The 25202-nt window shown below is 45.4% G+C and overlaps 1 protein-coding gene across 1 annotated transcript in view; it reads right to left on the bottom strand.

The window, feature by feature from the left end:
- mtr (5-methyltetrahydrofolate-homocysteine methyltransferase) overlaps window positions 1-25202 on the bottom strand; it is a 99772-nt gene that overhangs the window by 4997 nt on the left and 69573 nt on the right. Inside the window, 11 exon segments of the mRNA XM_084331015.1 lie at window positions 781-976; window positions 11512-11712; window positions 12792-12991; window positions 15849-16004; window positions 16685-16760; window positions 20753-20851; window positions 22329-22410; window positions 22962-23082; window positions 24797-24864; window positions 25126-25165; window positions 25168-25201. Coding sequence (XP_084187141.1) covers window positions 781-976; window positions 11512-11712; window positions 12792-12991; window positions 15849-16004; window positions 16685-16760; window positions 20753-20851; window positions 22329-22410; window positions 22962-23082; window positions 24797-24864; window positions 25126-25165; window positions 25168-25201 — 1273 coding nt within the window.

The raw sequence follows: 25202 nt of genomic DNA, 5'->3' as shown, positions 1-25202 counted from the left end.
TAACAGCCTACGAAAACAGGCACAGAGGCACTGAAAGAGGATTTCATCCATCTAATGAACACACTAGACTAGACAAATATCAAGATGTATCCATCAGTGGACCAATTGCATGCTTTTGCAGAGGACAAGAAGCCTTCAGTCGACTCCTTCAGACATTAAGCACCCCCCACAGCCCAAATGGAATGATACAAAAATAAAAATAATATTACTTATTTTTTTTTTTTTTTTGTCTACTAATAGTCGACTAACGGCAAATTTTGGCCAATCATAGTCGACTATCCAAATCCTTAGTCGGGGACAGCCCTAGAAGATATTATATGATACATTATGTTATGCTCATGTATGCTATGCTATGTTATATGATATCATATGCTATATGAGATAGTATGCTAGGATATGCTATATGATATCATACGACATATAACATGGTATGCTATATGATATGATATGATATATGACATGGTATGCCATATGATATGATATATGACATGGTATGCTATATGATATGATATGATATATGACATGGTATGCCATATGATATGATATATGACATGGTATGCCATATGATATGATATATGACATGGTATGCCATATGATATGATATATGACATGGTATGCTATATGATATGATATGATATATGACATGGTATGCCATATGATATATATGACATGGTATGCTATATGATATGATATATGACATGGTATGCTATATGATATGATATATGACATGGTATGCTATATGATTTGATGTGATTGAGGAATGGGAGCTGACTCTCCTACCCGTCTTCTCCTGGATGCCGGCCAGGCTCCACATGGTGCTCTTCTCCGTGTGGTCTGGCTGGCTGGGGTAGCCCGCGGCCGGCCTGATGCCCAGGTAGCGCAGGCGGTGGAGGTCAGCCGCCTCCAGCTGGCCCTCCTTGCTGCAGTAGCCCCACAGGTCCTTCCGCACGCGGGCGTGGAGGTGCTCCGCAAAGGCCTGCAGGACGAGGAGAACAAACCAGGTTACGGCTCATGCAGGGTTCTGCTCGGTAAAACATGCTCAACAGATGAAGACATGTGTGTGTGTGTGTACTGTATGTCTGTGTGTGTATACTGTATGTGTGTGTATACTGTATGTGTAACTGAGGGGTACAATTCCCTGACTGTATTAATCAAGTACTGATATCATTAATCACTACCGTCTACAGACGCAGCGCTCAAAAATCAAACCAATTCTGCTGCTTGTCTGCTGCTTGTTGCTGCTTGTGTGCCACTTAAGTCTACTCAGGTGTTAATTTTCCGGGGGTGTTGGCTGGGGGAACAAAGGGAGGGTAGTTAACTTAAGTGCTTCCCCAGGGAGGGGGTCGGGGGCTACTGCCCTCAGACCCCCAAAATAATTTTTATATGGGCAGTCTGACTTGGGGTACTGACCATATATTAGTGTTGCAATGCATGATAAGTAAACAGTGAAAAAAGCTAAGAAATCTGATGGGGCTGGGACATTTGGGACGAATAAAAATTTAAGATGAAAATCTGCCCAGCCTGTGGGAGGAAGTGGAGGTGTGAAATCTGGCCCGGTCAAGAACAATAGAGGAGTGGTAGAGAGTGGTAGAGAGGCATGAGAGGTTTGAGTTTTGAGTGCTGTATCTGTATGTACTTCTGGCCAATACTGTACATGAGTATTATTAGATTAGAACACTCCACAATAACACGGTTTTCCACACAGAATACTCGGTTAGAATATTTATTACATAAAAGGGATATTAGGTTACATAATATACTTGCTTAAATTGCGCTTATAAGGCAAATAGAATGTGCAGGTAAATCAATAGTGCATATTAAGTAATTATCTAGGGATCTTCTGGGAAAGGGGGTACTACCGGTTGTAAGCCAGCAGAGGGAGGCAAAGCTCTAGGCAAGTCAATGGTTCAAGGAGGTGATGTCACCCCTGTGTGGTCAGCGGGGAGAGGCAGCCTGATCCCAGGGTGCGCGCCTTGCAGGTGAAGGTAGAAGCCGTGGAGCCTCTGGTTCGACAGAGACTGGCTTGAATGTTGTCCCCACGGGCACGTGGATCCCACAGTAGCAGTGGGGTAGGCGGTTCTCTGTTCCAGCAGCTTGGTCAAAGCAATGAAGAATAGTAATCCTTGCCCGGAGAGTGGCACTGCCGGTGGGGTGTAAATTCCCCGTGGTGCTGCTGCTCCGGTGTAGATATCCTCTCCGGTGCGGTAGTGCACGGTTGACCTTGACGTTACTATACTATTAGCTCGGGCAATAAGTGCTCTATGTCGACGCACAATTACTCACTCCACGTGGTCTTTGACTCGTAATGAAGGTTTACTAATGAATAGAGAACGATACGACAAACAGACGTATTTAGGATAACACGAGACTATATTGGGGCGATACGAGCCCTGCTGTACCACACGTTGCGTAGTGGGTAAGGCTTTACTCGGTAACTGAACCAGACTGAACTGAAGGCGAACTGAAAAGGAACTGCAAGGGGGGTTCTGTATTCTTGCGCCATATTTATATCCCCGGCGGACAAATAGTGCCTATCTCATTTCTGTCGCCTCTCGGTCTCGTAGCCGTGGGCGAAAGCGGGCATGCCTGGGCAAGTCCCGGCGGTAGCTTTCAAGTCAGCTCGAGGGGGTAAGGCTTTACTCGGTACCTGGCGCCAGGGGATCGCTTCCAATAGGGGAACGAATATTACGGTCTGTCCTGCTACCAGGTAAAGGGATATTCTGTGCATATTGTACAAGGAATATACAGGGGATATCAAACGATATACAAATATTATACATGGGATCTCAGGCAATAAATATATATATTCGGTTTAATCTGACCCTTTGTAACAGTATGTGTGTGTGTATACTATAATAATTAGGGATGTCCGATATTATCGGCCGATATCGGCATTAAAATGTGATATTGGTTCAGGTTGATATCGGTATCGGAAATTAAGAGTTGGACAATATCGGTATAGGTAAAAAAGCCAATATCGAGCATCCCTAATTATAATGTGTGTGTGTGTGTGTGTGTGTGTGTGTGTGTGTGTGTGTGTGTGTGTGTGTGTGTGTGTGTGTATATACATTTCTGAACTACAAACCTGGCTGACCCATAACCTCCTCAAACTCAATAGCGACAAGACAACTATTCATCATCGGCACCAAAACCACCCTCAGCAGATCCGGACCCATCACACTCTCCATTAACGACTCAACCATCACCCCCTCCCCCCTAGTTCGCCAACCTCGGTCTCATCCTGGACCCCACCCTCTCATTCGACCCCCATGTCCGCTCCATCGTCAAAACCTCCTACTTTCACCTCTGCAACATCGCCAAAATCCGTCACTGCCCCCCCCCCCCCCCCCCCCCTGCTGCTGAATCCCTCATACACGCCTTCATCTCCTCCTGCCTCGATTATTGCAACTCCCTCCTCACTGGCATCACCTCCCGCTCCCTCCATAAACTTCAGATGGTCCAATATTCTGCTTCCCGCCTCCTCACCAACACCCGGTCCCATGCCCACATCACTCCTGTCCTCCACTCTCTCCACTGGCTCTCGATCAAGGAACGCATCAACTTCAAAATACTACTCCTCACCTTCAAAGCCCCCCATAACCTGGCTGACCACCTTCTTATATAAGCAGGTAAACTGCCAGGCAGAGGGTGATGTGGACAATGCCAACGAGTTTAACCAATTCTACAACCGGTTTGACACGGCAGCCAGGGCTCGCTCTGCCCCTGTTGACCAGGCCACACCAACCCCCCCTACCACCTCTCCAGCTGCAGCTCCTGCTGCAACCACAACTCTGCAGTTGCGCCCCCCTGGCCCCACCCCCTATCACCTAGCCCCCCCCTGTGACCTAGTCCACCCCCCTGTCACCTGCCTCCCCCCCTGTGTCACCCAGCCCCCCCCTCCCCCTTGTCCCTCACAGTAGATGATTGCAACCTCCACCCTCCTCTCAGCCCTTGCAACCTCCTTCGACAAGCTCTGTCCCCTCGTTGAGAAACCTGCCCGCCGTTCCCCACCCAGTCCATGGCTGACAGATCCAGTGAGAGAACAAAGACAGGTCCTGAGAGCAGCTGAAAGGAAGTATAGAAAGTCACGCCTCACTGCTGACATCGACACATATCACAACCTCTTGTTAACATTCTCCAAAACCATTACTAATGCCAAAGCTTCTTTCTTTCACCATAGGATCGAGGCCTCTGCCAAGAATCTTCGCAAACTGCATGCTACCATGTCCTCCCTCCTCACTCCCCCCCCACCCCCCCCTCCCTCATCTTTCTCTGCCGAAGACTTTGCGATCTTCTTTGAGGAAAAAGTGGAGAACATCCGCAGCTCCTTCTCCCAACCCCCACCCATTCCAAATGCTGAATCGAGAACCTCATCCTTCACTCTGTCATCTTTCTCTCCCATTACAGAAGCCGAGACCCTGACACTGGTAACGTCGAACCGTCCGACTACATGCCAGCTGGACCGGCTACCTTCCCCACTCCTCCAGACCATAGCACCAGACATCCTCCCATTCCTAACTGCAACCATCAACTCCTCACTCAACTCGGGGGTGGTCCCCACCTCCCTAAAACAAGCCAGAGTCACGCCCCTCATAAAAAAACCATCCCTGAACCCTACCGTCATAGGCAACTACCGTCCTGTCTCTCTTCTCTCCTTCCTTTCTAAAACACTTGAACGTGCTGTATCCAACCAACTTACTGCTTATCTCTTACAGAATGACCTCCTAGACCCTAATCAGTCAGGCTTCAGGACTGGTCACTCCACAGAGACAGCCCTCATTGCGGTCACAGAGGCACTTCACTTAGCAAAAGCGAAAGGCCTCTCCTCTGTACTGATTCTCCTAAATCTATCTGCAGCCTTCGACACAGTCAACCACCAGATCCTCCTCGCGGCCCTCGCAGGAATGGGAATGGCTGGCTCTGCGCTGACATGGTTGTCATCATACCTCAATGACCGCTCCTACCAAGTGTCATGGAGAGGGACCCTGTCGGCCACCCGCCCCCTGCGGACGGGTGTCCCCCAGGGCTCGGTTTTAGGACCCCTTCTCTTCTCCCTCTACACTAAATCACTGGGTAACATTATCACGTCTCATGGCTTCTCCTACCACTGTTATGCCGACGATACTCAACTCTTCCTCTCCTTCCCTCCCTCAGATATCCACGTCTCTGAGCGGATCTCGGCCTGTCTGTCCGACATCTCCGCCTGGATGACGACCAACCACCTCAAACTGAACCTAAGCAAAACAGAATTGCTCCACCTGCCGGCCAAATCCTCCCCCCTGACCGACCTTTCCATCACAGTCGAGAATGCAGCTGTGACCGCGTCCCCGACCGCCAAGAACCTTGGTGTTGTCCTCGACGACCAGTTGAACTTCTCTGCTCACATCGCAGCGACAACCAGAACCTGCCGATTCCTCCTGAGCAATGTCAGAAGGATCCGCCCCTTCCTGACAAAAGAAGCCACCCAACTCCTCGTCCAATCAACAGTCATCTCCCGCCTCGACTACTGCAACGCACTGCTCGCTGGCCTCCCGGCCACTGCCACTAAGCCTCTTCAACTCATTCAGAACGCAGCGGCCCGCCTGATCTCAAACCTACCGAAGTCGGCCCATGTCACCCCACTTCTTAGGGACCTGCACTGGCTCCCCATTGCTGCACGAATCCGCTTCAAGGCCCTCGACCTAGCATACCGTGCGGCAAAGGGAACTGCTCCCGCCTACCTCCGGTCAATGGTCTCTAACTACACACCCTCAAGACCCCTACGCTCTGCATCTTCTGGCCGCCTCAGACCTACTCCTATCCAAGCTCCGGGAGGGTCATCAAAGAGAAGTCGCCTATTCTCAGTCCTTGCCCCACAATGGTGGAATGAACTACCCACCCCAGTTAGGACAGCCGAAACACGTCCAATCTTTCGCCGTCGACTAAAGACGCACTTCTTCAACCATTATCTGAATAAAAAAAAAAAAAAAAAACCTAACCCTAACTAACCATACTGTCATGCACTTGTCCTAATAAACTAACCTACACTGTAGCACTCAACACTTTGATGAACATTGTTACTCAGCTGATAGAGTTGTGCCCTTCCTGATGGCTTGTCGTACAGAACTTGTAAGTCGCTTTGGATAAAAGCGTCAGCTAAATGACTAAATGTAAATGTAAATGTAGATGAGGTGAGGGCGGAACTAAGGAAACTGCGTCCAGGAAAGGCGGCTGGCCCGGATGGCGTGTGTTCGAGGCTGCTGAAGCTCTGTGCAGACCAACTGGCTGAGCCGCTCCAGAAGCTCTTTAATATGAGCCTGCGGGACGTGAGGGTGCCGGTCCTGTGGAAAACATCATATCTTGTGCCGGTACCCAAAGCTGGGCGCCCGGCCGAGCTCAGCGACTACAGACCGGTGGCCCTCACGTCACACATCATGAAGACACTGGAGAGGCTGCTTCTACACCATCTGAGGCCACAGACTGTACACGCCCTTGACCCCCTGCAGTTTGGGTATCGGGAGAGCATCGGGGTGGACGACGCAGTCCTCTACATGCTCCACCGGGCCTACTCCTACCTGGATGAGCCGGGGAGTTATGTTAGGATTATGTTTTTAGATTTTTCGAGCGATTTTAATACCATTCAACCTCCCATACTTGAAGACAAGCTCAGGAAGATGGGGGTGGATCCCTCCTTCACTTCCTGGATCACGGACTACCTGACAGGATGGCCACAGTTCGTCAGGCTGGGGAAATGCGTCTCTGGGACAGTGGTGAGCAGCACCGGGGCCCCGCAGGGGACCGTCTTGGCTCCTTTCCTGTTCACTCTTTACACATCGGACTTTAGCTACAACAGTGAGTCCTGCCACATCCAGAAATACTCTGATCATGACACAGCTATTGTGGCGTGTGTGAGGAGTGGGCAGGAGAAGGAGTACAGGGACCTGGCGGGAGCCTTTGGTGCCTGGAGTGAGGAAAATGGCCTCCTTCTGAACACCTCCAAGACCAAGGAGATGGTCATAGACTTCAGGAGATGTAAGCCCCCCCTTTATCCAGTCAACATAGGAGGGAAAGACATCGAGATGGTAGAGTCCTACAAATTCCTGGATAACAAACTGGACTGGTCTCTGAATACTGATGTCCTCTACAGGAAGGCACAGAGCCGGCTGTTTTTTCTGAGAAGGCTCAGGTCGTTTCATGTGTGCAGTGACATGCTGTACATGTTCTACCAGTCAGTGGTGGCAAGCATTGTTTTTTATGCTGCAGTCTGCTGGGGAGGCAACATGTCAGCCAAGAACACCGGGCGGCTGGACAGGCTGGTAAAGAAGGCTGGTTCAGTCCTTGGCAGGAGTGTAGACCCACTGGGGGTTGTGGTGGAGAGGCACACATGGAGTAAGCTGCAGGCCATCATGAGCAATGACAGACACCCTCTCCACCACACCCTGACAGGACAGAGGAGCAGTCGCAATGGACGACTTTTATCGCTGCACTCGCGGACTGAGCGGTTCAGGCTGTCCTTTGTCCCCACAGCCATCAGACTAGACTGTTCAACACCATATGACGCCCCCCCCCCCCCCCCTCTCTCTCTCTCTCTCTCATGACCTGGGCGCGCCCCCCCCCCCCCCCCCCCCCCAATGTGCAATTCATTTTAAATGTATACTGTAATTTTATATAGCAATTTTATTTTATTTGACTTAACACTGCAATAGTGCTCACCATTTATATTTAATTCATTATAACTTTGTACCTCAGCGCTGACCTTCATTGTTTGTTTGTTGTATTGGTTGTCCTTTTTTTTTTATTGCTCTCTATTGTCTGTTAACTGCCTGAGCTGTTACTGGATACCTGAATTTCCCCAAGGGGATTAATAAAGTATCTATCTATCTATCTTCTCCCTTACCGCCCCACCCGATCCCTCCGGTCCTCTTCCACTGCTTCCCTCACTGTCCCGCCATCCGAACTTTAAAAGTTTTGGTGATCAGGCCTTCTCACGTCCTGCACCCCGACTCTGTAACACCCTCCCTCAGACCATCAGAGACTCTCCACCTTCAAATCCTGTCTCAAAACCCACCTGTTCTCCATAGCATTCAACCTTCCCTACCCATGACCCCCCTCCTCCAACCCGTTGTTGTTGTTTGTTATTGTGGCTCTATTCTCGAAGACACTCTGATGTCACGAGACCGCCGCCATCTTGGTATGGTGGAAAATAAACGGATTTCTACGATCAAATGTATGCGCTGAGCTCCATTTTTATTACATATTTGATCACATTCTTGTTCATTTCATAACCTTTTCATATCATTTGTTTTGAAAATATTGAGGCCAACATGGCATTTCACTATTTCGAAAGCCTTTCTGGTGATTCTACAGTAAGGTGAAAAAAAAAGGCATGTAGGCTACTTGAAGAGAATGGACTAACGTTATATGGTGAAGTAGCTAGCAGCTAACATTTCTCTGCTGTTTACAGCCTCACAGCCAATAAAACTTAATTTACGATACACATATTTGTTCCTTATTCTCACCTGTTATGAAATGGGTAGAGCAGACATACGTATGATTTGACTTGGGGGCCAGGGTCTGCTTTGATCGACTCTCCCGTCTGAGTCTACATGTGCCCTCTTGATAGCCGCAAGCTATCCGTGATGCCTCAACTGGTATTATATAAAACTTTCGATTTGGATTTTTGATTATGTTATTACTAGTACAAAGCGTAACACAGCAGCTCTTTGGCATTGTGATGCACTGAATAAAATTACCCTTGATTGTGTTTAATTTGCCGCTTTTCCGATCCGTTTATGCACTAAATGAACCGTACATAATGTACCTGGGGTGCATGTTTCTCCCACGCCGCAGTTGCCTAACAACAGACAGGAAGTTGACTTCGAGAATGTTCCTGTGTATTTCATATTGTTCCCCGTTTCCCCTGTGGTTCTATGTTTCTTTTCTTTCTTTGTTTTTTCTCTCTGCCTACTGCCAGCGACTTCGGGTTACTGAGAAGCGCTTTATAAATTAAATGAATTATTATTATTATTATTATTATTATTATTATTATTATTATTATTATTATTATTATACTGTATGTGTGTGTGCATAGATTCAAGATTCGTCACATACTGTACATACACGAGACACGTAGTGAAATGAAGGTGGCCATGCCTGCCTTGATTGTGTAAGAATACAAAAAAAATAGACAGCACACATGAACACACACACACACACTAAGCTTATGAATGAAAGGTAATGAGTCCTATATACAAACACTACTATACAATATACTATACAATATACAGTTATGCTATATGTAACTATACTATACTAACTATACTATACAAAACATAGTTATGCTTTTTAAAGTGACCTTTACTTTTTCCTAAAGTGACCTGTAGTGTGTTTGTGTGTGAGAGAGTGCAGGAAGTGTGGTGTGCGTGTATGTGTATGTGTGTGTGTGTGTGTGTGTGTGTGTGTGTGTGTGTGTGTGTGTGTGTGTGTGTGTGTGTGTGTGTGTGTGTGTGTGTGTGTGTTCATGTGTGCTTGTGTGTGGAGAGATTGTTCAGTGTTCTGATGGCCTGGGGGAAGAAGCTGAGGGCTAGATCCACAAAGAATGGAATTGAATTTTCATTCAATCAATCACCTGCGCTGTGATTGATTGAATGAAAATGTTATTAACAAATTGCAGAATGGGTTCAATACAGTACGGCTCAATACACACAATTGTTAAGGGGATGCAGACCAGAGAAAGACTTTCGTCTTGTTTACATCAGGGTCCCCCATTTTCAATTCATAATGAATTATAAGTAAGGATGCAATTAGCATCGTGCAATCCATTCTTTGTGGATCTAGCCTGAGCATACTGTGTGTGTGTATGTATAATGTATGTGTGTGTATACTGTGTGTATGTATAATGTATGTGTGTTTATACAACGGCATGCAAATTTCTCGATTCTGATTGGCTGAAACAGTCATTTTACACGTCTTTATTGGCAACAATCCACGCTGCTGGCCCAGGACCCGCCCACAACCGACCCACATCACATCACTCCGCCGGATCACAAGAAGGTGGCCAATAATATTTACAAATGGATATGTTAATGGCGACTAAACGACTAAATATGAAGCGATTCTGTCAAGGGGAATGTGTTAGCCCTTTAAACAATGTTGGATGATGTAATTGATGGGTCTTGAGGCAATCTAGAACAAAAGAAAAATCGCGGTTTGATTGATAGATTAATTGATTGATTTAAATTTCTACTTCCTTCTTGCTACTGACTGCAGCGTTCTCTCTCACTGTCCGACGCTGGCGTACCCACAAACACACACACACACATACACACACACACACACACACACACACACACACACACACGCACACACACACTGTGACACACACACACACACACACACACACACACTCCTGTCTGCAACAGCGGGGGAGTCAGACTGAGAGAGAAGCAGCGCTGTTTTAAGTGAGCATGGTCTATTGAATTGATTGATTGGTTGATTGCTAATTTTATTACTGTACCCCTGGTTTCCAACTGGTTAAGTTTAGGCTAAAAGAAATAAATAAAAAAATAGGGCGAAGAAAACGTTTTTTTCCTATGCATTCCCTTAACAATTGTGTGTATTGAGCCGTACTGTATTGTACCCATTCTGCATCTGGTAATAAAATTTTCAATCAATCATTCCAATAATACACAGTTGGATGTGTTAGTTGGTTGGATGCACTTCAAGCTGCTTCCACATGAGGCAACTTCTCTCAATCATTCCAATAATACACAGTTGGATGTGTTAGTTTGGTTGGATGCACTTCAAGCTGCTTCCACATGGAGTTGTGGGAACTACTTTTTCTGGCGGATGGTTTTTTCAATAAATCTTCGATTAATGTGTGTTTATTGTATAGAAATAAGGTTGGATGAATCTGGCAGTTGTATAAAAGCTTTACACCACGTGCAGTCGTGATTTGTGACCAATAAACCATGCCTAGGGGGGTCTAACTACCCTCGGCTGCGCCTCGGGCCTAACAACCACCCCTAGGCATGGTTTATTGGTCACAAACCACTCCTGCGTGTGATGTAATGCTTAAGTATACTGTGTGTGTGTGGCTAGGCTACAGATGTAAACTTCTAGTTTTTATCTTTGGCAGCCTAGGGCATGTGCACAAGTTGGTTGTGAGGGGCCTACAAATAGCCGGTCTCCCCAAAAGGAAGGCCAAGCAGTTAGCAAGGTACTGCTCAGTATCAGCTATTATTATAGGAAGCCGCTCAATTTGGAGGAGGCGTTGTTTCCTTTACCCATGATTCGTGTCCGATGTGTCTGACAAGTAGCTCAGCCATACTGTATGTAACAGCGTTCTGCCGTTTCTGACTGCACATTTCTGTGTTTCAGTGTTTATGTCCTTTGTATGAGGCGTTCTTGTACTTCTGTTCATGTGGACATAAATAAACATTTCAAATGTGTATGTATACTGTACGTGTGTGTGTGTGTGTTGTGTGTATACTGTATGTGTGTGTGTGTGTGTGTGTGTGTGTGTCTCCGTACCTCAGCCAGTCTGTCAGCGAGGGCCTTCACCATGATGCTGTTGTAGTCGTCTCCCTGGGCCTCAAACTGTTTGCTCAGCTCCTCGGCTCCGAACACGCCCACCGCAAACACGCCCAGGTAGTCAGGCACCTGGCGCCCCCTGGGGGCCACAAAGTCGGACAGACACAGGTAGGGCTCCGAGCTGGAGCGGTCCTTCTCAGCCTAGACCAGACATCACACAGAGTGGAATCAGATGAGGAAAAAAATGTATATAGCGCTTTTATAATTTGTTCCTCACATTTGACCCATTCACTCACAGGTTTCTATTATTCTAATGACTTGTGTTATTAGGATATCATGGATATGTGCTGCCCTATAGTAGTTAGTCAAACTGTAGAACATGACATCTTAGCGTGACATCTTATTTAATGTCAATACGGAACAACGTATTGTGCGCTTGGCTCTCAAGGCCACCTCCTGCTCCGTCTGGGGGTTGGTGAGTGTGGTCATGAACCAGATCTGCCATCTCCTAATAAAACAAGTCATTAGAAATAGAATAATAGAAGCCTACTGTTGCTGGAATGATTCATTATGCACGTATACAGTACGTGTGTGTGTGTGCAGAGGAGCGCTCCTTATGCATCCTGGAATCACGCAACAGGTGGAGTGTGGTGACGATCGAAAGGCGGCAAATTCAACTTTCCAACAATGTATTGGTTGATCGGCGAAAACACAGGTTAAAAACATGGGCACATACATGTCCAACTACATCCTGTTCGTAGCTACGAACGAATCTCCAAAAAGAAATTGTTCAATCATGCCAAAATCGACCAGAGAAGTTCATAAATCGAGTTACGAAGAAATTTGTTCATAACTTTCTTGTAAGTAAGAGGTCCATTGTACTGAGAAAGAACTCAACAGGAAATAGGGTTAGGGTTAAAAAAAAATATCTGAACTATCCTGCATTGGATGGCCCGACGGCGGGCCGTCACTCGCACGCATGTCGCAGCACTTTGCCCTCGTCTGTCAGCTCCGGGCTGCGTTTTCGCAATCAACCAATACATTGTTGGAAAATTGAATTTGCCGCCTTTCGATCGTCACCACACTCAACTTATTGCGTGATTCCATTGTCGAATTACAAGACGAAACATCAGGCGAGCATCATTTGACAAGCCATTCTGACATGTGATAAGTGTGTAATTAATATACACAAAGACATCCACACAGGTTAGTTAAATACCGTTTATAGTTTGCCACAATCTTAAATATAAAAATGTGACACTTTGAAAAATTTCTCTCACCTGTTGCCGTAGTCCGTGGAACTTGGCGATAGGCTGGGAGTGACTGCCAGGTGTGACGTCGTCAGCGTAAATGTGTATGTCATCGACCACACTCTGGGCGGGCCAGAACCCCACCAGGCCCCGCCCCTGGAGTCCCCGGCTGTCAATCAAACGGTTCAGCAGCCGCTGGGCCTCGTCGAACACCCGTCTGGCCTCCGTACCTGCACCAATCAGAAGACGAAAATATTTAAAATTCCTTTTATTTTTATTTTTTTTAGCTTTTCAGTCAATGTTGACTGTGTATTATCTTCTCTGTTATTGTTATCGTTAAAAAGTCAAGTGTGGATAGTAACACTACAAAGAAATGAAAAACAAATAATAATAATAAAAGCGTGTCATTCCTCAACCAAACCAACATCAGGCTTATAGGCAATTTAAAATAGTATCGTTGGTGTTATTTATTCGCCGGCCTCCCGCAGTGCAGAGGTGACATTATTTAAAAACAGTGACACAAGCTAAATAACAACACAAATATACTAAATACAATACAAAATGAGTTCCACAATAACTCAATAATACACAGAACTAACAAAAACACTTACGGAGCTTCACCATGTTACCTACTACCTGGAAGCCTCCCATCAGGCTTCACACAGGTGCTACACATCATTAATTAACTATTTCCTACACAGGTGCTACACATAATTAATTAACTATTTCCTACACAGGTGCTACACATCATTAATGAACTATTTCCTACACGGGTGCTACACATCATTAATTAACTATTTCCTACACAGGTGCTACACATCATTAATTAACTATTTCCTACACGGGTGCTACACATCATTAATGAACTATTTCCTACACAGGTGCTACACATCAATTCATTAACCTACCAAGCAAATGGCAACACCAACGTTGACGTTCTCAGTACAATAACAGAAGGGAATGGTGAATGTTCGGTGTGTGTATGTGCGTGCATGCGTGTGCGCGCTGCCTGCAGTGCGTGACGGAGCCGCTCACATGTGCCTTAGCTCATGAACGCCCCCTGAAAGTCATAAACAGCTTTTCCATCCAGTGGATTTACCTCAGGATGTTTCATGATGACGGCATGGCAGTGGATGGTAATATAATAATACCATTATGACATAATAAAATCTTTATAGTTTTATTTTAGACACATACGGTAGTTAGTTATGCTTACTATAATAAACATTACCCACAGAAAAAATCTCATGGCATCATAGCCATGGTTACCCAATCTTTTGGACCAGGCCTTTTTAGTCACATCATAAGTACAGCTGCTTCCGACATCAGAAACAGGAACTTCACTGATGCACTTGAAGACACCAATATTAACTTAGAAGAAGAAGTCTTTATTTGTCATGCAGATTTTAACACACACACATGCGATGGGCAACCCACAGGAACACACACACACTGAGTCGTTGAATGAAATGCTCTCTGCACTTCCCATCCCGTCGTCCTCCAGTAAATATTCCAGTAAACGTCTTTTATCATGGAATCTTTTTATTTTCCTTGAAAACGAGGGCTTTTCAAAATGCTATAAAACGAAAATGAACCGATAAAAAAACAATCCACTTCGACAATGTTGACTGGAAAACGAGTCATTGATAAGCGACGGGCAGATTAGACACATAGCCATAATTTAAAACATAAAAATTCCCAAGCGGGAATCGAACCCAGGACCTTCTAGCTGTGAGGCGACAGTATGGTATGGTATGGTATTTATTTTAGACAACAAAACATATACAGATCATTACATCACATATTTGCTTTTGTCAAGGAGAGGAACGAAAAGCCAATGACTTATTTACATCGTTGTCCTTGGAAGTCAAGGATGCTTGGCGAAACAACACATACAACTCATTACAGAAAATCATTCACAATTATTACATTTGCATAGCAATAATGGCACAACCCTTAATTAATATCAACATGTACATTTGTTGAAACATGTTACTCTAGTGTGTCTCTGAAGCACCCCGAGGGGAGGGGTTGGTGGGGTGGGAGGGAGGACGGAAAGAGATTCTGGTTTTGACTGATTACAGTTGCCATCAGCTAGTACCACTAACCACTACACCACCGTGCCGCCACTTATCATAAGCTTTGCAAAATGTTTTATATATTGGTTTCCCTGTTGTTAACACAGAGCTGGGTGCTTCAAGCAATACATCCCCACCTGTTAGGGGGGTGTAGCGGTACAAAGAAGCCACGGTTCGGTACGTACCTCGGGTTTTGGGGTCACAGTTAGGTACGAGTTCGGTACAACAACAGGAAAAAGGTCAAAGCATCAGATTTGTGGACCCGGGCCAGTCCTGCTTCATTGACGGCATTAACAATGTTTCTGGCATCGTCTGTGGTCACTGGCAATGGTTTTAGGCTTTTCTAATAATAATAATAATAATAATAATAATAATAATAATAATAATAATAATAATAATAATAATAATAATAATTACTTGCATTTATCTTGTGCTTTTCTAGACACTCAAAGCGCTTTACAATGTAGGGTCGAAATTGCCTCCTTCACCACCACTGGTAGCACCCAACCTTGGGCTATGCAGGCTCAATGGCACCCGGCACACATCACACTACACAATGGCTGAACGGCTCAGGAGACAGGGATTGATATCAGCCAATTAAGGGGAAGAGATGATTAGGTGGCCAGTCGTTTTCTAGTTTCCACTCTGCTACTGCCTCTCGTAACTTCTCAGCTAGGCGGGTGCTAGTGTGCTTTTCATACACAGGCCACGTTAGTAGAACTGGGGCTTTTTCATTTCCCCACTCACAGTTAATGAAGTGGGCGGTCACTGTGAGGTAGCTCTCAGTAGCACGGGAGGGCCATCCATCAGCTGTTAGTGCAACGACGGGTGCAGTGGACAGCTCGTGCTCAATCACTGCTCGTGCCCTGCTCGTCAATTATACAGCCAAGCTGTTGTATAATTACTATATAAACCAATAGAATTCTCAAAAATGAAATCCAGAATTCGTCTCTAATTAACTAATTGAATCTAAAAAATAACCTAATAATTTTCTCCTTGCTCCACATACCTACGGTCTTGTCCTTGAATATCTTGGGGTATCCTCTGTTGGGGTATTTTCCTCTCAGCTGCCAAACGTCAAAGAAAGGTTTCCAGTCTATGTAGTCGACCAGGCTCCGCAGGTCATAGGAGTCAAACACATGACTGCCTAGGAACTGAGGTCGCACTGGGAGAGAGGAGAGGGGATGAAAGGAAAGGAGGAGAGGAGAGGAGAGGAGAGGAGAGGAGGAGAGGAGAGAAGAGGGGAGGAGAGGAGAGGGGATGAAAGGAGAGGATAGGAGAGGAGGGGAGAGGGGATGGAAGGAGAGGAGAGGGGATGGAAGGAGAGCAGAGGGGATGGAAGGAGAGGTGAGGAGAGGAGAGGGGATGAGAGGAGGGGAGGGGATGAAAGGAGAGGATAGGAGAGGAGGGGAGAGGGGATGGAAGGAGAGGAGAGGGGATGGAAGCAGAGGAGAGGGGATGGAAGGAGAGGAGGGGAGGGGATGAGAGGAGAGGGGATGAAAGGAGAGGGGAGGGGATGAGAGGAGGGGATGAAAGGAGAGGAGAGGATAAGTGAAGAGAAGAGCACTCAGCTTTGATTCATGATGTCTTGTTTAACACTTCAGCTTTGATTCATGATGTCTTGTGTCTGAGTCAAACAGCAAGGTGTAGTACTGCAGCTACAAAGGGAACCTAGCGGAGTTATAGAGGAGGTTGTCTGCAAGTAGGCTCTTCTCTTTCTGACCAGGACCTCTGTATAATTTATAATCCATCCATCCATCCTTGTGTTCTTACCTGAATATGAATTACATACTCATTCACTCATTAATCGACTCATCCATCCATCAACCATACATCCCTCCCTACCTGGTCTGGGTTGGGAGAGCCAGTCTATATGAAGCCCCTTCTCTCTGGCCTGGGAGAGGGACAGATACCGTCGCTCCTGGGAGGAAGGGATTCAGATTCACATTATTTTAAATGTACAGACATTGTCACAGTATTTTTTTTTATGTACATACATTCTGAAAAACATGAGATGTTTTTCCCGGCTCCTCAACCGTAGTAGTTCTGTAGACAACAATACACAATGATATATACAATACACGGTATTGTGCACACAATACACATGCATTGTGTGCATGTATTTTCTTTTTTATTAATACATTTTTTTAATTTTACATTATATACATAGATTTAGATGATTGGATTATTAGATTAGATATTGTAACTATTTATTGTAGGGCAAATATAACAGAGGGCATACATACCCTCATCTCGCACCTTGTTGCCCATATGCACATGTCCAGAGTTAATTATATTGATTTGTTATATTGTTTACACTGCTTTTTTATTCTATTTTATTTTTACGTCTCCACTATACTATAATTATGTCACCTGTACCATGTGTTATACTACCTGTACCCCCCCCCCCCCCCTCCCCCATGCTGCTATGGTGCCTGCATTTTCCCAAGGGGATCAATAAAGGAATATCTTATCTTATTAAGTGTGCTTGTGTGGTGTGTAAGTCACTTAACCTCTTAACACATTGGGTGCCACGCCCCTTCCGGGAAGTGCATCTGGCCTTGCCGCCCATTAACCAGATGTAAACGCTCACCTCGTTTGTAGAGCTAAACCTATATTTTATATTATAGCTATGGGTCTAATAACACTGTCGATTGTCAGTGAGTTGCTTCTGGTCAACATGCAAAAAACAGATTATTTTCTTCATCCGTACATTTCCGTTTTATACCGTTTTGAATATGAATATAGTTTGGGTGCTTCCGAGTAATCCCAGGAAAAAGATGCGAAAATTGCGTTTTAGTGGAATCCACTTATCACGTTGCCATTTTTCGCCTGATTATCGAATCTTCCTTTTTTTTTTATCAACTTTTTCTCCCATTTTCTATTTTTCTCCCATCCCAATTTCGTATCGTCCAATTCTACCCTCCCCTGTCTCGAACGTTGTTAGGCCATGCCTCCCACAAGCCGGCTGCAATGTGGACGAAGCCTTACATCACACGTCCCCTCCGGTACTCGAGGAAGCAGCAGTCGCATCTTTTCACCTGCACAGCGCAATCTCTCAGCGTCGGGGGTCTGCGTTTGGAGGGCACGCCGCCCCTGTCGCTTCCTGATTCTGCTGCGCAGGCGCACCAACCGACCTGTAGGAGTCGCTGTCCACAACGTCCGATCCCCACCCATCAGCTTCCCACCCCCTAATACTGCCAATTGTATTAGTATGAACGACCAGCCAAGCTGATAGCAATGCGGAGAGCTGGGCTCGAACCCAGCGTCTCCTGCATTGGTGGTGAGCGCCTTGCCCACTGCACCACCTAGCCGCCCGATTATCGAATCTTCCTGAAATCAACGCTAGATTATCGTTATTATCCTTCCTCATGCACCCATGACATGTGGTTTAGAGCGGCCTTGTTGATGTATGATGGCGACCGCTTGGCTCGCCGGAGTATTTAAACCCTGCCCGCACGGCTCAGCCCAGAAAACAAACCACATTGTTTCTAATGGGGTGCAATAGCTGCCACAAAGCGTTAGGGGGCGGTATTGACCGTCTGCAATCTCAGACACACTCAGAACAGTATGCACAAGGTACCTCAATAAATTATGAATGGCAATAGCGAATAAAATAAATACAGTGAGAAAAACGTAGATCTACGTTTCCGGCACTCAACCGTTGGGCCACAGAAACGTAGATCTACGTGAACAGCACCCAATGTGTTAACAGTCCTGCACATTTTTATTTCATACTGAAATAAAAGAATAAAATAATTCGGTACCGGTCCCGAAATGGCATCTGGTCATAAATCAATATTTTTCAGAGTGTTGTATAAAAGTAGCGATTTTAATTTCAAACGTATTCAAGTATTAACATCTTGAACATGTCACAACAGCATGTAGAATGTATATTATCATCAATACGTTAGTTTAGCAATAGGTTAAAAGTGTCATTAGATAGATTTAACTTTTCGATTTGGTGAATTGTATCCGCAAGGGCGACCATTTTGGATATTTTAAACCATGGGAATTGTAGTCTTTTTGTGGCCATTTTGTAGCAGAGTTCCACAGATAATGGTTCTGCTAGTTTTTAAAACTACACTTCCTGGAAGATTATATGGGGTTCAAGGTTCAGAGTTCTATATGAATTATTTCAATAACTGTTAATATTTGGGATAATAAGCCACAAAAGGTAACGTTTTTGACAAATATTGAAAGGCTTTCAAGTTTCTCTTCCCTATTGTTAACATGTAGGAACAATTAGATCTGAAATTAGTTTCAAAACGGTTGCACTGTGGGGAAAATAAAAAAGTACAGTAGATTACAGTAGATTTCATTATCTGTTCTTATGCACGCCTGGTGATACTAAATCCAAATTGAACTCAGGCATTTGAAAGATAATATATGTATATATATATATAAATGTGCGAATTGGCTATAATAAAGTAATTTATAAGCCTCCTATTCTATATTCTATAATAATATTTCAAATTGCATTGGTCCGGATGGGAGAATTCAGTACTGTATCTACAGAACCTTCTGTTTAACACATTGCCTGCCGAGCATTGTACCCATCTAATGCCCCTCTCTGCCAGCGCTATAAGTCTATGGAGTGGCTCACCTTCTTTGCAGGGCTATAACTTTTAAAATTGTATTGGTATATTGACATTACTATGGCCCATTCAACATCGATTATCTATCGTTCAGGATGTAGGAACGTTATACTTTTTCATTTTTTTCTCCCTGTCCCAATTTAGTCGTTGTGCCAATCCCCCCCCCCCCCCCTATCTGGTTGTTGTGCGCATGTTCTCCTACTGGTCGGTACAAGGGAACCCTGAAGTATCCGCACGCTTCCTCCGACACGTGCGGCGACAGCCAGTGGCTCTCTTCTCACCTGGCAGCGAGGGCTCTCATTGGTGAAGTGTAAAGCGTGGGAGGTCACACTGCCTTCCTCAAGTCCTGCCTCCGCTGAGCAGGCGCCCAGACCTGACCTGTAGCCATCGCTGTCCACAACGCCAGTTTCCCACCCACGGCTTCCCTCCCCCTAACCCAGCCAAACGAGTTAGTATAGCGATCAGCCCAAGCCAAGGCAATGCTGACTCCGGGAGTCGAGACCGCAGCCTCTTGCATTGGTGACGAGCGCAATCTCCGCTACGCCACCTGACCGCAAAGCTCTAGTACGATTTTGAGACGGTACCCATACTTTTACTTAAGTATCATTTCTGGGTACTTTTTACACCCCTGGCAGTACTCCAGCAGGTTACCTATAGGTGTGTCCCTACCAGGCACCCATAGTGTCACAGTACTCCAGCAGGTTACCTTTAGGTGTGTCCCTACCAGGCACCCATAGTGTCACAGTACTCCAGCAGGTTACCTTTAGGTGTGTCCCTACCAGGCACCCATAGTGTCACAGTACTCCAGCAGGTTACCTTTAGGTGTGTCCCTACCAGGCACCCATAGTGTCACAGTACTCCAGCAGGTTACCTTTAGGTGTGTCCCTACCAGGCACCCATAGTGTCACAGTACTCCAGCAGGTTACCTTTAGGTGTGTCCCTACCAGGCACCCATAGTGTCACAGTACTCCAGCAGGTTACCTTTAGGTGTGTCCCTACCAGGCACCCATAGTGTCACAGTACTCCAGCAGGTTACCTTTAGGTGTGTCCCTACCAGGCACCCATAGTGTCACAGTACTCCAGCAGGTTACCTTTAGGTGTGTCCCTACCAGGCACCCATAGTGTCACAGTACTCCAGCAGGTTACCTTTAGGTGTGTCCCTACCAGGCACCCATAGTGTCACAGTACTCCAGCAGGTTACCTTTAGGTGTGTCCCTACCAGGCACCCATAGTGTCACAGTACTCCAGCAGGTTACCTTTAGGTGTGTCCCTACCAGGCACCCATAGTGTCACAGTACTCCAGCAGGTTACCTACCTTTAGTGAGTCGTAGTGATCCTGTCTGACATCCTCGTACTCTTCTGTCAACTCCTCAAAGTAGTCCTGCCTCACATCTTCATCTAACAGCTGGGAGCACTGGGAGGAAGAGGATGAGGAAGAGGGGGAGGAGGAGGAAGGGTGGGGGGGGGAGCAGTGCCAGGATTAGTATCTGGTTCTGTTATAAACTTAAATCCTTTCAGGAATTGCTAGGAATGCTAGCTAGGAATAGCAATGCATGTCCCCTTTAATGTTTTAACAGCCTTGACACAGAAATAAGTGATGACTGGTGCTCAGAATAAAAACACAAAGGCAGTATCCTTTAAATATTCACATACACTGTAGATGGAAAAGAACTATGTGGAATCTTCTTAACCCAGTGTGTGTCAGAATATATCTGTTACAAGCATGACCAATGTAAACAAACCCTGTACAATCACCAAATACAACAACTCATATTTACATGTTGTCTAGTGTTCATCCTTGTATCAAGAGCTCAGTCAGTCTACTAGAGAATGACGGCATGTTGTCTAGTGTTAGTCCTTGTATAAAGAGCTCAGTCAGTCAACTACAGAATGACAGCATGATGTCTAGTGTTAGTCCTTGTATCTAGAGCTCAGTCAGTCAACTAGAGAATGACAGCATGTTGTCTAGTGTTAGTCCTTGTATCTAGAGCTCAGTCAGTCAACTAGAGAATGACAGCATGTTGTCTAGTGTTAGTCCTTGTATCTAGAGCTCAGTCAGTCAACTAGAGAATGACACCATGTTGTCTAGTGTTAGTCCTTGTATCAAGAGCTCAGTCAGTCAACTAGAGAATGACAGCATGATGTCTAGTGTTAGTCCTTGTATCAAGAGCTCAGTCAGTCAACTAGAGAATGACAGCATGTTGTCTAGTGTTAGTCCTTGTATCTAGAGCTCAGTCAGTCAACTAGAGAATGACACCATGTTGTCTAGTGTTAGTCCTTGTATCAAGAGCTCAGTCAGTCAACTAGAGAATGACAGCATGTTGTCTAGTGTTAGTCCTTGTAAAGAGCTCAGTCAGTCAACTAGAGAATGACAGCATGTTGTCTAGTGTTAGTCCTTGTAAAGAGCTCAGTCAGTCAACTAGAGAATGAAAACATGTTTACATTTATATTTATGTTTTGTTGGGGGTGGGGCTACCCATCTGTTTACATATGGATCACTGACTCTGCCTCATCCATACTAGATATCCTTGAAACTGGAGCCCTTTTTGGATTTAAGAAGTTATGGAGTTGAATGCACCAGTCATTTGTTCCACTTCCACACACACACCCACACACACCCACACACACACACCCACAGCAAAAAGGCTGTAACAGAGGCTAGTTCAACAGTCAGGGCTCTAAAAGCCTGTAATAAAAAAAGAGAAGAGAAGAGAAGAGAAGGGGAGAGTAGGGGAGAGAATAAAAGAGAAGAGGAGAGGAGAGGAGAGGAGAGGAGAGGAAGAGGAGAGGAGAGGAGAGGAGAGGAGAGGAGAGGAGAGGAGAGGAGAGGAGAGGAGAGGAGAGGAGAGGAGAGGAGAGGAGAGGAGAGGAGAGGAGAGGTTTGTGCATACCACCACCACACTCCTGGATGCGTCTAGAACATGGACCACAGGACATCTGTAACGAGGAGCTATCTTCACCGCTGTGTGGGTCCTAATAAACAACACAACACAGAACCACACGCTGAGGTCACAGCAAGCCGGGGCGCTCAGGTGTCAAGCCAGCACAAAAAACATGAAATGTGACTTCCTGTTTAGGAAGGGGTGGCCTTCAAAATAAAACACGGAAATCTGGATTCTAATCTTGGATTAAAATAATAAGGAGATGATATAGAGGGTGTGTTATTCATTCACTTCCCCGATTCTTCCTGCTGGTCCAGGAATCCAACAAGTGACCTTCTGGGCCCAGGAGTTCAAAACTTGTAATCCCTATCTGATTGGATCAGATTTGTATTCATTCATTTCAACTCATTATGAATTGAAAATGGGGGACCCTGATGTAAACAAGACGAAAGTCTTTCTCTGGTCTGTATCCCCTTAACAATTGTGTGTATTGAGCCGTACTGTACTGTACCCATTCTGAAATCTGTTAATAAAAATGTTCAATCAATCAATAGGGATTCAATGTTTTGAACTCCTGGGCCCTGATGATCACCAGCTTGTTTCTCTAACCTTTACTCCACTGCTGCAGAGTGTGGTACCTACTTCGATGTGGTGGCTCCTCCGATCAGTAATGGCGTCTTCATTCCCAGTCTCTCCATCTCTTTGGCCACATAGATCATCTCATCCAGCGAGGGGGTGATCAGCCCGGACAGACCAATGATATCTGCAGGAAAACGTTATTGAAAATAATCGACAGATTATCGATAACAAAATAATCGTTAGTTGCAGCCCTAATCATCACACGACTTCATCACATCTTTTAGATGGTTTAATCGTTGATTATAATCCATCTCATACACAGTGTTTTGGGTCCCTCTCTCCTGAAGACACCAAGAAGACTGATCAGTGTCATGACTGAGAGCCCAGTGTCATGACTGAGAGCCCAGTGTCATGACTGATCACAGTGTCATGACTGAGAGCCCAGTGTCATGACTGAGAGCCCAGTGTCATGACTGATCACAGTGTTATGACTGAGAGCCCAGTGTCATGACTGAGAGCCCAGTGTCATGACTGATCACAGTGTCATGACTGAGAGCCCAATGTCATGACTGAGAGCCCAATGTCATGACTGAGAGCCCAGTGTCATGACTGATCACAGTGTCATGACTGAGAGCCCAGTGTCATGACTGATCAGTGTCATGACTGAGAGCCCAGTGTCATGACTGAGAGCCCAGTGTCATGACTGATCACAGTGTTATGACTGAGAGCCCAGTGTCATGACTGAGAGCCCAGTGTCATGACTGAGAGCCCAGTGTCATGACTGAGAGCCCAGTGTCATGACTGAGAGCCCAGTGTCATGACTGAGAGCCCAGTGTCATGACTGATCACAGTGTCATGACTGAGAGCCCAGTGTCATGACTGAGAGCCCAGTGTCATGACTGAGAGCCCAGTGTCATGACTGAGAGCCCAGTGTCATGACTGAGAGCCCAGTGTCATGACTGAGAGCCCAGTGTCATGACTGAGAGCCCAGTGTCATGACTGAGAGCCCAGTGTCATGACTGAGAGCCCAGTGTCATGACTGAGAGCCCAGTGTCATGACTGAGAGCCCAGTGTCATGACTGATCACAGTGTCATGACTGATCACAGTGTCATGACTGAGAGCCCAGTGTCATGACTGAGAGCCCAGTGTCATGACTGAGAGCCCAGTGTCATGACTGATCACAGTGTCATGACTGAGAGCCCAGTGTCATGACTGAGAGCCCAGTGTCATGACTGAGCACTGAGGCTGAGACGATATGCCATTTGGAAGAATCGATAAATAAATTAAATTTTTATTAGTATTTCTTTTAATACATATATATTTTATTTATTTATTATTATTTAAACAACACATTTATGTTTATTTTGCAGCAATTCTTTGTCGTTGCCACCATCTTTAGTGTTACAGATTTTCCCATTCAAAACGACCACAGTGATCGTTCTCATTGTATAGTCGGTGGTCTCTGGATGTGATGGAGGAGTGCACTGCATATTGAATGCACAGTGCAGAGCTGCAATTCAACTGAATTGACATGAAATGGGGATGTTTTAACTAAAACATGCCACAAGACCTAGTATTTTAGTATAGTATAAAGTATTAAAATATATATAAAAAGATTTACACATGCAAAAAAGTTATGCCACTTATCGATTTCACGCAGTTATGGATAAATCGATAAGTGGTCTCAGCCTTACCGAGCACAGTGCCATGCCTGCAAATCCTGCTTCACTCACTCATTCATTCAATCAACCAACAAATCAATTCATTCATTCATTTAATCAATTCATTCATCGACTAATCAATGATGATGAGTTATTACACCCAGAATACACTTACATATTGTCTTTAGAACACAACAGAATTATTCACACACACACCCACAGCAGCAATAACCTACCTGCTTTATGGTTGATGGCTTCTCTCAGTATCTTATCACAAGGTATCATCACTCCGAGGTCGATCACCCTGGAGAACAGGCAGGATACCAGGGTTAATACAGTGGTATGGGCCAGCCAATAGAAAATGGGCTATTTGATCATTGGCCATTGGGGGCGGGCCTAAACTGATGCATTTCCTGCCTAATAATCCCTCTTAACTTCAATCTCTTAACTTCAGAACAACTTTACTAACTTCAGAACAACTTTACCTGAAGGTGGGTGAAACCTCTTAACTTCAGAACAACTTTACCTGAAAGTGGGTGAAAACTCTTAACTTCAGAACCTCTACCTGAAGTTGTTGCAGCCGAGCACCACTCCAACTATGTTCTTCCAATATCATGAACATCTCCCTTCACTGTGGCCAGG

The sequence above is a fragment of the Notolepis coatsorum genome, assembly GCF_963971535.1.
Source record: "Notolepis coatsorum genome assembly, chromosome: 15".
In the NCBI taxonomy this organism is placed as follows: Eukaryota; Metazoa; Chordata; class Actinopteri; order Aulopiformes; family Paralepididae; genus Notolepis; species Notolepis coatsorum.
Note: the sequence above shows the minus strand (reverse complement) of the source record. Positions and strands in the feature narration are given on the sequence as shown.